The following is a 14038-nucleotide window of genomic DNA, read 5'->3' as shown; positions in this document are numbered from 1 at the left end:
TTTATTGAACATAATTTACAACTTTGCCGCAGACACCAAATCGATCAGAGAATCCATCCTCGAGATACAGAATATTAAATAATTCATTTCACTTTTGTATGGACTGTAGGGCGGTTCATCACTCAGAAAAAAATGAAATTTCTAATTAAGTTAAAAATTAAAATAAAAAAATGCTTAAGTTCGTCAGAAGCAAAATAGTGGTTTATGCAACAAGTTGCAAAAAGGAGATTTTTTGCAATTTCGAAAAGCGCTTCTTGAATGGAATTTTATGTCAAACATTCATGTGTTTAGTAAATTCACCGTTCAAAACTAAAAAATATTGAAAAATTTTACTTTTCGACAATAGTGTTGAAAAGTTTATTTTTTCAGCACCCATTTCAGTGCTGAAAAGGAGAACTTTTCTGCACTGGTATTGAAAAGTATGTTGTTGTTGTTTATTTATTTATTTTCGGCAGCTTTAACCTTCGCGGTCATTCGCTGCCATTGAAAAGTATAAATTATCCATTCTGTTATTTTTGGTAGGAAAAAGTAGTCCGTTTCGTTTCTCCAGAAAGACAGGAACAGTTGAATTGCGGAATTGCAAAAAAAAAACATTTTCAGCAGTATAGTCAGTCATTTTTTCCGATTTGTTTTATTGATTTTTCATCCCTAAATGTTGAATATGTGTTAGGGGCATACAAATGCATCTTTTGTGCTTATGTTTAGGATAGTGCAAAATCTGGAACCGGATATGTATTTTTTTTTAAAGTGTGAAAAAGTTGCTCCGTTTTGTAGGCATTTTTTTCTTAAAATTTCTGATCATAACCCACAACTTTGCCGCAGACACCAAACTAATCAGAAAATCTCTTTTCGAGTTGCAGATTTTCGAATATATTAAAAGCACTTTTGTATGGACTGCAGGGCGGTTCATTCTTTAGATAAATTGTCAGCAACCAGTTGTCAGAGCAACCAAGCCAAACAAGGAAAAATGTTGGTAATTTTCTCAGCTTTTCGAAAAATTTTGTTGCAGGGGTGCTTTTCCTTCAAGAAGTTTTTTTTTTTCTAAAAAGCATTAAAAAACATACCTGGAGTTTTTTTTTTAAAGGACCAATAAACCAAATTTTCAGTTTTTGCTCTTTGGGTGTTTTTCAATACCCCTGACTCAAGGCGGGTCTAAAAACACCCAAAAAGCAAAAACTGGAAATTTGGTTTATTGGATCTTTTCAAAAAAAACTCCAGATACATTTTTCAAAAAAAAACCTCAGATGCCTATAGAGCAATTCTCTACGAAATCGGTCTTTTTTTTAATTTTGTTTTTTGTATTTTTTAAACCGGCTGAAACATTTTTGGTGCCTTCCGTATGCCCAAAGAGGCCATTTGCATCATTAGTTTGTCCATATAATTTTTCATACAAATTTGTGCAGCTGTCCATACAAAAACGATGTATGAAAATTCAAAAATCTGTAAATTTTGAAGTACTTTTTTGATCGATTTGGTGTCTTCGGCAAAGTTGTGGGTATGGATACGGACTACACTGAAAAAAAAAATGATACACGATAAAACAAATTTTGGTGATTTTTGATTTAACTTTTTGTCACTAAAACTTGATTTGCAAAAAAAAAAAAAAACTATTTTTAATTTGCTTTATTTTTTATATGTTTTAGAGGAAATCAAATGTCATTTTTTCAGAAACTGGTTGTACCAAAAATCTTTGACCGAGTTATTTTTTTTTTTATTCAATACTGATTTTTTTTTTCAAAAAATCGAAATATTGGTCGCAAAAATGTCTCAACTTAATTTTTCGATGCAAATTAATATTTGCAATCAAAAAGTAATTTAGTGAAATTTTAAAATCAGTATCGATTAAAAAAATCATAACTCGGTCAACGATTTTTTGCACAACCTGGAAATTTCTGATGTCCCCTAAAACATATAAAAAAATAACAAAAAAATAAAATAGTGTTTTTTTGAAAATCAAGTTTTAATGACAAAAAATTAAAAAAATCATCAAAAAAAAATTTTACCGTGTATCACTTTTTTCAGTGTAGTCCTTATCCATACCTACAACTTTGCCGAAGACACAAAACCGATCAAAAAATTCCTTCAAAAGATACAGTTTTTTGAATTTTCATACATTATTTTTGTATGGACAGCTGCCAAATTTGTATGGAATATTAAATGGACAAATTAATGATGCAAAACGGCTACTTTGGGCATACCGAATGCACCAAAAAAGTTTTAGCCGGATTAAAAAGTACAAAAATTGAAATTCTTAAAAAAAAAGATCGATTTCGTAGAGAATTGCTCAAAAACATGATAAGAATTTTAAGTCAAATGTCTATGTATTTGGTCAATTAACCGCTCAAATCAAAACAATATTTAAAAGTATTACTTTTTATAGAAGTGTTGAAAAAGTTGAACGTCAGCACACATTTGAGTGCTAAAAAGTAAATTTTTTAGCCTTTGTATCGATAAATACTACTTTTGGTGATAAAAATTAAAAAAACATCGTGAATTTTTCTTCTATGCAAATTTAGACGCTCGATTTGATGGCGTTCTCAAAACTCCGAAAAAACGTATTTTCATCGAAAAAAAACACTACGAAAGTTTTAAAACTCTGTCATTTTATGTCGTCGTGAAATTTTTTGTTGTAAATGAAAAAAGACCCTTCTTTTGAGTGATTTTTTCGATGAAAAATACGTTTTTTCGGAATTATTGAAAACCATGTCCTGCTCCGCTTGTTCAAAATTTGAAAGGGTCGTACCGCCCCTCCGTCATGAGATATCAAAAAACTGACCTCGGATTCGTGATCAGGGACAAAAGTTACCCCTTAGGACAAAGTTTCACGCAAATCGAAGAGGGTTCGGGGCAACTTTTTCCGATTTCGTGTGAGTTGGTAAAAAATTACCCCTATATCAGAACAAAATTAAAAAAAAAAATCAGAAGAGAGACTTAAAGCTTGTGAAATTTATGGAACATTAGAAGGAGGTTGTTATTTTCTTTTTAAAAATGTGAGAAAGGCCAGAATCAATTAAATTTACGAGTTTCCCTTTTTGCTGGATCCCACTGTACAATATGGAGACACAATTGACACATTTTTTGGCAGTGCCACGGTGCGGCTGGCTTGCTGGCTGGCTGGCTGGTGCCGAGTCTGATTCAGCGCAGGTCTTATCGCGCGTCATGACCTATATTTGCTTTAGGTTTTCCACCGCTTCTCCGGTGGGTGACGGTTTTCTTTCGCGCAATTTCTCACCTCACCTGAAGGCCACAAACTCTCGTTGCATGCCACACCAAAACCAAAACAAAAACTCTTAGTTTTGATTTTCAGAATCTCATAAATAAAACAAAATATGAGTCACTCAGCTAGAAGCGATTTCTCCGTACTCACGGAAGGCTCTCTGTGGAGTATTAAAAATTTGCAAATTTAGCATAAAGCACATTATAATGAATGTTAGCCTCAACATTTGCAGCGCTGCTGCTGCGGGTCTCTCTTCGTGGAGTGTGCGAGTTACGTGCCACAGTGTTGAGCTGGTTCGTACGTGGAACCGTACATTGTCAATGCCATGGCTTCATTTTATGGATTGAAACCGCAAATTGGAGCAGCTGTGCTGGTGCTGGCTTGTTTTTTTTCTGCCGCTTCTCGCTCGCTGTTCCGTTTGATGCATGTAGCCCATGAAGGTAGTGCACCTAGAGCTAATACTATACTAGGTAGGTACTACTCGGTAGCGGTGCGAGGTTCTTCACGTGTTGTTAGAAGAGTTATGCGTGAGGTACTTTTTGCTATTGCTTAGATTTTCGGAGCCGTTTTGGTATATCGATGCATTCCATTTTGGAAGGTATTTGAGGGCCATTAGAGCGATTTATGAGCAGTTATTTTGGGTTCTTTAGAAGATTATTATTTGCCAAAAAATGGAAGCTGCTGGAATGGAAGTGGCTTTAAGACAGATAAACATTTGCCTATGGGTCATTCCTTCCCAAGTGACCACGCGTCCGACATCGATCTTCACCAAGTCTGCTCATATTTGGCATGGGGGTTGCTTTTGCCCCTCACACAAAGTGTCCCAAGTTTGGTGACATTTGGTCCACACCGCGCCCGGGGCAACCCCCACATTTTTGAGATTTTTGGAAAACCTCATTTTTAAATGCAATTTCCTAAGAGAAAAGAGCCATTTGCATCATTAGTTTGTCCATATAATTTTCCATACAAATTTGGCAGCTGTCCATACAAAAACGATGTATGAAAATTCAAAAATCTGTATCTTTTAAAGGAATTTTTTGATCGATTTGGTGTCTTCGGCAAAGTTGTAGGTATTGATAAGGATTATACTGGAAAAAATGATACACGGTAAAACAAACTTTGGTGATTTTTTATTTAACTTTTTGTCACTAAAACTTATTTTGCAAAAAAAAAACTCTATTTTTAATTTATTTTTTGATATGTTTAAGGGGACATAAAAGGCCAACTTTTCAGAAATCCAGGTTGTACAAAAAATCATTGACCGAGTTATGAATTTTTGAATCAATACTGATTTAAAAAAAATCGAAACATTGGTCCCAAAAATTTTCAACTTCATTTTTCGATGTCAAATCAAATTTGCAATCAAAAATTACTCAAGCGAAATTTTGATTAAGTTCACCGTTTTCAAGTTAAAGCCATTTTTAGATAACTTTTTTGAAAATAGCAGCAGTTTTTCATATGTTTGCCCACTTTTGAAAAAAAATATTTTTGAAAAGCTGAGAAAATTCTCTATATACGACCCTTAGTTGCTGAGATATTGCTATGCAAAGGTTTAAAAACAGGAAAATTGATGTTTTCTAAGTCTCACTCAAACAACCCACCATTTTCTAACGTCGATATCTCAGCAACTAATGGTCCGATTTACAATGTTAAAATATGAAACATTCGTGAAATTTTTCGATATTTTCGAAAACAATATTTTAAATTTTTTTAAGTCAAGACTAACATTTCAAAAGAGCGTAATATTGAAAGTTTGGCCCTTTTAAAATGTTAGTCGTGATTGAAAAAAATTAAAAACTTTTTTTCGAAAAGATCAGAAAATATCACAAATGTTTCATATCTTAACATTGAAAATCGAACCAAACATTTCAAAAGAGCGTAATATTGAAAGTTTGGCCCTTTTAAAATGTTAGTCGTGATTGAAAAAAATTAAAAACTTTTTTTCGAAAAGATCAGAAAATATCACAATTGTTTCATATCTTAACATTGAAAATCGAACCATTAGTTACTGAGACATCGACGTTAGAAAATGGTGGGTTTTTTGGGTGAGACTTAGAAAACATCAATTTTCTTGTTTTTAAACCTTTGCATGGCAATATCTCAGCAACTAAGGGTCGTATCAACAAAGTTCAAAAAAGCAAAATGTAGAGAATTTTCTCAACGTTTCAAATATTTTTTTCTAAAGTGGGCAAACCTGTGCACTAAGTTTAAAAAATGGAAAACTTCTACTTTTTTTCAAAAAGTTACCTAAAAATGGCTTTAATTTGAAAAACTTTATCAAAATTTCACTTGAGTAATTTTTGATTGCAAATTTGATTTTACATCGTAAAATGAAGTTGAAGAATTTTTGGGATTTATTTCGATTTTTTTAAAATCAGTATTGGTTCAAAAATTTATAACTCGGTCAAAGATTTTTTGCACAACCTGGAAATTTCTGAAAAGTTGGCATTTGATGGCCTCTAAAACATATAAAAAAAATTAAAAATAGTGTTTTTTTACAAACAAGTTTTAGTGACAAAAAGTTAAATTAAAAATCTCTAATTTTTTTTACCGTGTATCTTTTTTTTAGTGTAACCCTTATTAATACCTACAACTTTGCCGAAGACACCAATCGATCAAAATATTCCTTCAAAAGATATAGATTTTTGAATTTCCATATGGAAAGTTATATGGACAAACTAATGATGCAAAATGGTTGCAAAAGTTTCAGCCAGATTAAAAAATACAAAAAAAAATCGTATCATCGAAATCTGAGAGAATTGCTCATATGCAAAAACAGCAAACTGAGAAAAACGCAAGTTTGTCCCACACTAAAACTAGATTTCCTCCTGATTTCAAGAACTGGATGCTTCAGGCTTTCTGAAAGTAACAAACACATTTTGTTCGGCCGACCGGTTTGTGCATTGTCCCGAAGTTTGGATGGATTTGGTTGCCGGAGTCGCGAGTTACCGTTAAAAATGTGTACAGTAGTCGGGCACGCACGTATGACAAATCTTCTTTTGCCGAAAATCCCTTGGGCCATTTGTCGCATTTGCAGCAAGTTGCAGGGTGTGTCGAGATAGCACGATTATTTTTCCATGAATGTCCATGTCATATATAAAGGAAATTTAGAAGGTATGCTCTGGAAATATGTTTTGAGTAAACCCTCTTCAACCTAACCCCGCCTTTAGACGGGCTTCGATCTATAAAATCGCCAAAAATCAATTTTCCAACCGATTTAAAAAAGCATTGAAAAGAAGAACTCTTAAAATTTTTGAAAATTTCAGGGTTGGAATTTTAACTTAGTTTATGTGACTTTTCCAATGTTTTTTAAAATGTCATTTTTTTAGGGGTTAACTTTGGCTATTTTTTACTAACATTTCCTATATTTTCAGTAAAAAGAAGTATGCAGTAATTTTTGTAGTGCCCCAGACTATGCCTCTACGTATTTTTTTGCAATTTAAATGGTGATGCCATTCTATAGGAGAAAATGTGAAAACATGCAAAAAAAAAGTCAGTTACGTGGAAAAATTAGATAGGCAAAATGTAATTATATAAGGTGGTAGAATAGGCCAAATAGGGGAAATATACCATTTCCTATCTTCGTCAAATGGAGAGTTTGATGCTCGATTAAAGCTCCAAAAATACTATTTTAGGCTATAAACTTACCAGCAACAGCACCGCCTTGAGTAAGCACGCAAATTTATGCCACTTACTGGCCAAAAAGATCAAATTTAATGCACTTTTGATCATAATTTCTATTTTGCGAGACAATTTCTCATCATTTTGGTGGCACACACATCGACACGCAAGATCAGAGGTTAACTGCTTAACCCTCTATCGCCCAGAGCTGTTTGCTTATCGTAAAAATAGTAAATGGCTAAATTTTGGTACAATAGGGCAGAAAATACTTTACTTTGACCCACAAATATCGAATTGGTGCAAAAAAGTAGAATTTGGAGTGGTGCACCAAAGCACCATCAGGAAAATGAGCAACTTTTTTTAAATCAAAATCTAGTTTTCTTCAAATCTATTGGTTCAGTTTTTTGAAAATGCTTCGAAATGTGTTAAAAACTACTTATTCTTTGCTGTAAGACCATATTTCTGAAGTATGAAGTACAAATTCTAAAATCTCTGCATTTTCAGGTTTCTTTGATTGGTTCATTCAAAACCCACAAACAACCATTTTCATGAAAAATGAAGAAAATAATAAAACCATCGGTCTAATAACAATGTTTTGTCTTGTTTATGAATAGTCAAAACGTTTATAAACTTTTGTTTTGATAAAAATAAGCCTTTTTCTGTAATTTAGAAAACAGTGCTCCTGAATATTTAGTTGCTCATATGCCTAGGTGGTGCTCTGGTGCACCAAATGAAAAAGGTTGAAAAACACTCAAAACCGGTCCAAACTCACAATGTTAATCACAGGGGTTCTTGCCCAAGGTTTAAATGATAGCAGAACATTTTTGGTTTCATAAAATTTTATGTTTGGTAATTTTTACAGGCTTTCGGAAACAGGTCTTATTTATTTCCCTAAAATTGGCCCATTTTTGTTTACATTTCGCACTGTAACTTTGCTTGTGCTTAACCAAATTTGATGAAATTTGGGGAGATGTTAGTATACATTCTACATGAACGCCTGCAACTTAAAGCACCATGAAAAGTTGTGTAAATTCCGAGATATTTGAGTTCAAAGTTTTGGTGCTCTGGAGTAACCATGGGCGGGAGAGGGTTAACGAAAGTCGCCATCAATATCTTTTCACTTGCGCTAACGATTTCAAAGCGCTTAAGATATAAAATTGCTTCTAACTACCGGCAACATGTTCTTTCGCACATTAGTTAGTCACTCACTTGAAAAATAATTCCGAAAAATGTAAATAATTAGCAAGCACCACCAAAAAAACAAACGCGCTAAGTCTTTTGACGTTTCAATTTTGAATACCGAGTCTAATCGAAGGCTGAGCAATTCTCTACAAAACCGGCCGATTTCGACCATTTTTATTTTTTGTATTTTTTTATTTGGCTCAAACTTTGTGGGGGCCTTCCCTATGACCAAAGAAGCCATTTTGCATCATTAGTTTGTCCATATAAATTTCCATACAAATTTGGCAGCTGTTCATACAAAAATGGTACGTAAATATTCGAAAATCTGTAACTTTTGAAGGAATTTTTTGATCAATTTGGTGTCTTCGGCAAAGTTGTAGGTATTGTTAAGGACTATTTAGAAAAAAATAGGTACACGGAAAAAAAATTTCCCGATTTTTTTATTAACTTTTTTTTTTTTTCACAAAGCAGGCCAAGGGTGCATGATACTGATGATACTCGTCGGTTGACAACACCCAGGCGAGGAACATCCCGGAAGGAGCCCAACTACATCCGTAGTGCTGTTTGGACAAAACAGCATGGCTCTGGTTCCTTGCAAGTGTCCTATTTTCTTACCTCCACGTTGGCTTGGTTTAGTCATCATGATGACAAGGTGTAACCTAGCTGGTGGCCTGTGGAAACGACTTGTAAACCTTTGACCAGCGAGGGTCAGAGTAGAGACGGCTAGAAGAAAGGGGCGCGTCAATGTGGGAAAGGAAAGTAATTTGTGATTGAAGACGGTATTGTTTTGATTCGCAGTATGTTGAGTCAACTGCTGTGGATGTACCTGAAACATCGCACAACGGGGTTTCTCATCTCTTCATTCTCAGCTACCACCTATCTTCTGTTTATTTTGTTTCACTGATTTTCTAACGCGGCTTCTGTTTACTATCCTCCGTTTGATTTCGAATTACTCATTTGATTCTCTTATTTCTCAACGCTTTTCCACTCTATTTTACCAATTGATGCTGCAGTAACAAACTGTCTGCTTTCCCTTAATTTGGCAGCGATGTCAATTTTGTTTATCATGTGCCTTTTCTTTATTTATCTATTTGAATAATTTCCCATTTTCCCTGTAAATTGTCCTCAATACAATCTAAGCTTGTTTGTTCCCTTTATTTATTAACTATTGTTAATTTCTTTATGTACTTCATAAATTACTATCTTTCTTTTACTATTGATTCTTTACATAGTATATTTCCTTCACTGTCCATTGTTTTGAAACTTCACCTTTTTCATAAGCAAGTGAGGTTTGAGCCCTTACTCAATTTATGGAATGGTTAAAGGATTAACACAAATATTACTATTGTATTTTTGGTAAACTTTTATAACACGCTTAGGACCAAAAATTGTAACAAAACATCGCGACAAAAAAAATAGCAACAGATAAGTGGTATACGCACTTCGAAAGGAATCGGTCAAGAAAAAAATCAAATGGGCAGCAGCAGCAGCGCAAGCGAGTCAGAGAGGGTGAAGAAAAGCCCCAAGAAATCGCCCCCTCTCCTTTGTTCTGCTGTTCGAAAAGCTGTTTCTTGACCCCTTTCCTTCCGATCTGCATACTAGCCTATAAACAGACTCAACAATAGGGAAGATTTCAGGAGAAAACAATACACAGTAAATAACAATTAGTTTTTGAATTCAAACTAAAAATAAAACAGTTTTTGCTTTAATAAAATTTGTTAGGCACACTTTAAATGGTTAGGCGCTTATACTTACATCAAACCCTACTTAATGTACCATCCCCGGCCGAGTTAAAATGCGTAACCGGAAAAGAAGGTGTGCATGCCTGGCACGAACACTCAAAGCGTGTTCTAGCGTGCTGCTCGTACTGACTCAGAGCAAGGGTGAGATGTAGGTGTAAGGGCAGTGCGTGTTCGTCGGGAACCAAGTGCATAAGATCGGTCAAGGCCCGTTCTTACACTGAAAATTGCGAATTGCGAATTGCGAACTTTTTTTTCACAAAAACTCAAATTCCCAAAATACGTATTTTTTGATTTTCGAGATTTTTTGATATGTTTTAGGGGACAAAAATCCGCAACTTTTCAGCTATTGAGAAACATGGTCAAAAAATCTGCCGCCGAGTTATGATTTTTTGAAAAACTGGTGATTTTTGGAAAAAATCGAAATTTCACACATAAAATTTTTTTGACCTTATTTTTTTTGCAAAATTGAATTTGCAATCGAAAATTACTTTACAGATTTTTTGATAAAGGGCCCCGTTTTCAAGATATAGCCACCGAAAGTTTGATTTCAGCGAAATATTTGCAGTTTTTCGATTTTTTAAAATAGTGACCATGAGTGACCACTTCTAAAAATATTTTTTTTGAAAAGTTCAGAAAATTTGCTATAAAATTGTCGAAGAGGCATCGAAGATTGGACCTCTGGTTGTTGAGATACAGCGGCTAAAAGAAAAAGAAACACGAAAATTGAAGTTTTTTAAGTCTCACCCAAACAGCCCACGATTTTCTAATGACGATATCTCAGCAACTAATGGTTCAATTTTCAATGTTAACACATGAAACATTCGTGAAATTTTCCGATCTTTTCGAAAAAAATATTTTGAAAAAAATTAAATCAAGACTAACATTTTAAAAGGGCCAAACATTGAATATTATGCCCATTTGAAATGTTAGTCTTGATTTAAAAATTTTCAAAATATTTTTTTCGAAGAGATTGGAAAATTTCACGAATGTTTCATGTATTAACATTGAAAATTGAACCATCAATTGCTGAGATATCGTCATTAGAAAATCGTGGGCTGTTTGGGTGAGACTTAGAAAACTTCAATTTTCGTGTTTCTTTTTCTTTAAGCCGCTGTATCTCAACAACCAGAGGTCCAATCTTCGATGCCTCTTCGACAATTTTATAGCAAATTTTCTGAACTTTTCACAAAAAATATTTTTAGAGATGGTCACTCATGGTCACTATTTTAAAAAATCGAAAAACTGCAAATATTTCGCTGAAATCAAACTTTCGGTGGCTATATCTTGAAAACGGGGCCCTTTATCAAAAAATCTGTAAAGTAATTTTCTATTGCAAATTCAATTTTGCAAAAAAAATAAGGTCAAAAAAATGTTATGTATGAAATTTCGATTTTTTCCAAAAATCACCAGTTTTTCAAAAAATCATAACTCGGCGGCAGATTTTTTGACCATGTTTCTCAATAGCTGAAAAGTTGCGGATTTTTGTCCCCTAAAACATATCAAAAAATCTCGAAAATCAAAAAATACGTATTTTGGGAATTTGAGTTTTTGTGAAAAAAAAGTTATTAAAAAAATCGGGAAATTTTTTTTTCCGTGTACCTTTTTTTTCTAAATAGTCCTCAACAATACCTACAACTTTGCCGAAGACACCAAATTGATCAAAAAATTCCTTCAAAAGTTACAGATTTTCGAATATTTACGTACCATTTTTGTATGAACAGCTGCCAAATTTGTATGGAAATTTATATGGACAAACTAATGATGCAAAATGGCTTCTTTGGTCATAGGGAAGGCCCCCACAAAGTTTGAGCCAAATCAAAAAATACAAATAAAATCCATTTCCGGTTTTGGTAGAGAATTGCTCAGGCTGAAGAAAACCGAGCGAGGAGCGAAGGCAAATAAAGAACAAAGGGTGGCCACCAACACCACCAACATGCTGGTGCAGCGCCTGTTGGAGTGAGCAAGTGCTGCCAGGAAACTTTCGCTATAAATGCTACTTTTCGTGAGTGTTCGCTTAAAATTTCATCAATTTTGGCAGCACTAAGCAGACCCAAAAGAGCGCTGGAAGAAAAAAAGAACTAAGCTGAAAATAGAAAAATGGACGTGGCCCAATGCACTCGACTGATTAGAATGCATTTTTTAAATATTTCTTTTTAAATGCTTGTAAAAGGAATAGCATAACCTTTAATAAAAGTGAAAATAAACAGAAATGTTCACAAAAAGTTGCTCTACTCGTTGGTGTACTGGTTTTAGTGAATTTCAAGGAACAATCCAGATTATCCAGCATCATTCAAACACGACCGCTTATTAGGCTTAAAATGGGCATATTTCCCCTACTACCAAAAACAAACATAAACTGAACAAGATAAATGCAAATTAAAATACTAAAAATAAGGTTTTTCGTAGAACAAAAATTACTCAAAATGACCTCCTGAACACGGGAAAAACAAATATTTTCGAAAAAAATGGGCAGTAGAGGGTTAAGGAGCCATTACACTACAGCAAAAAAAAAACACACACACAAACAAACTCGCACTTTTTCGTGTTTGACAGTTTGCCAAACTCGCAAAATGTATGCAGGCTGACGTTTGTACAAACAAATCCAGGCAAACAAACAAAGCAGGCAAACTGGCAAACTGTCAAAAAGTGCGAGTTTGTTTGCCGTAGTATAATAACTCCTTTACTTTATTTTTTTTTAATGCATCGGTGTACCCCTCGTCATTTTTCGTCTAGCTCAGTTAGCGAGCATCATTCGGTAACTGGGCTACGTTTTCAGCCCAGTTAGGGAACGAGTACTGTGTTTTTTTCTGTTTACAATCGATTGCAGAAAGTGTTCTGTTTTTTGCCGCATGATTTTTTTTTAATGAATTGAAAAAGTAACTTTAAAAAAAAAATTGCAAACCTTTTCATAGAACCTTGTTGAGTAATTTATTCAATCGATTTTTTTTTCTCAATTTTACCAGTAACATTCGGTAGATTCAGTAACCATCGTTATAAGTTTAATTTATTTTTACTTTTCAAATTGCAAGTTAAGTTGATCGCTTTTTTGAAACTGTACAGATGGCCAAATATATAATAGAAAAAAAATGAACCGCAAAATGTCGCCTCCACACCGCAGCACACAACAACATTTTACGAGGTAGAAATGGCTTTCTTCAAATGTTGCGAATCCATCCTATTTGTTTCCGCAGCTCAGCTGCCGGAAAACCCCGACTTTCCACCCAACCAGACTGGGAACGCTGCCCGGGTGCGCGCGTAGGTGGCAAAGGTTTTTCCGCAGTGTGGTTGTTTTTTTGGGGCGCGGGTTGAAGCCAAAGGATATATTTGCAGGAAAAAAAAAACAATAAAAAAAGGCGCCACCCAAAACAATAACCGTTCCGCGGCGGGGGCACATGCCAACTTTGTCGCCTGGTCGTTTCGCGGATCTTTCGCCAGGGGGTGGGTATGGGGAGGTGTAAAATATAATGACCCACGTGGAACCCCTTGCAAGAAAGGACTGAATCCAGTCAAGCCAAGTGGAAACAGTGGCGAAAGGTGGCAGAACGAAAAGGTTTCAGGTGTGCGAGTGGCTTTTATCGATGAAGGGCACAGATAAGCAGACGTGGTGATTTGTATCAACCCTTGGCAATAAACGATTTTTTTTTACAAATTTTGCTTCGATTTGTCTGTGACCAGGAACGAAAACAAAAAAAAATCTAACAATATTAAAAAAAAATATTGTGCTCATACGTATTGTAATGACGTCAACTAATCTTGTTTTTTTCCGTGTTATTATCTTTGTTTTCAGAAGGACGAAATGGGAGTTGAACACCTAGCGACGTTAGAGAGATTACGACAAACCCAGCGGCAAGATTATTTAAAGGTAAATTACACCTTTCCTGGTTCAGGAATAGAACCTAATGAATTCTTCTTTTGTTCATCCAAGGGCTCCGTGTCCGGCTCCGTCCAGGCGACCGACCGGCTGATGAAGGAGCTGCGCGACATCTACCGCTCCGACTCGTTCAAGAGCAACATGTACTCGATAGAGCTGGTGAACGACTCGATCTACGAGTGGAACATCCGACTGATGTCCGTCGACCCGGACAGCCCGCTGCACAACGATCTGGTGCTGCTGAAGGAGAAGGAGGGCAAGGACAGCATCCTGCTCAACATCATGTTCAAGGAGACGTACCCGTTCGAGCCGCCGTTCGTGCGCGTCGTGCATCCGATCATTTCCGGTTGGTTTTTAAGTTCGCTTTTTAAGCTTTGGTTGATTTTTTAAACCTAATTTATGTTT

General features: G+C 35.0%; 2 protein-coding genes across 5 annotated transcripts in view; one reads left to right on the top strand and one right to left on the bottom strand.

The window, feature by feature from the left end:
- LOC120414391 (5'-nucleotidase domain-containing protein 1) overlaps positions 1-14038 on the bottom strand; it is a 313824-nt gene that overhangs the window by 122580 nt on the left and 177206 nt on the right. The window lies entirely within an intron of this gene.
- The window catches only part of LOC120414403 (ubiquitin-conjugating enzyme E2 Q2), a 52712-nt gene that overhangs the window by 27851 nt on the left and 10823 nt on the right, over positions 1-14038 (top strand). For 3 of the 4 annotated variants that reach the window (XM_039575583.2, XM_039575580.2, XM_039575581.2), the window contains exons 5-6: positions 13550-13624; positions 13688-13979. In XM_039575583.2, the coding sequence (XP_039431517.1) occupies positions 13550-13624; positions 13688-13979 (367 nt within the window). The remainder of the gene's footprint in view (positions 1-13549; positions 13625-13687; positions 13980-14038) is intronic. The other variant, XM_039575582.2, reaches the window with a different exon arrangement.

This window comes from Culex pipiens, chromosome 3 (assembly GCF_016801865.2).
Source record: "Culex pipiens pallens isolate TS chromosome 3, TS_CPP_V2, whole genome shotgun sequence".
In the NCBI taxonomy this organism is placed as follows: Eukaryota; Metazoa; Arthropoda; class Insecta; order Diptera; family Culicidae; genus Culex; species Culex pipiens.
Note: the sequence above shows the minus strand (reverse complement) of the source record. Positions and strands in the feature narration are given on the sequence as shown.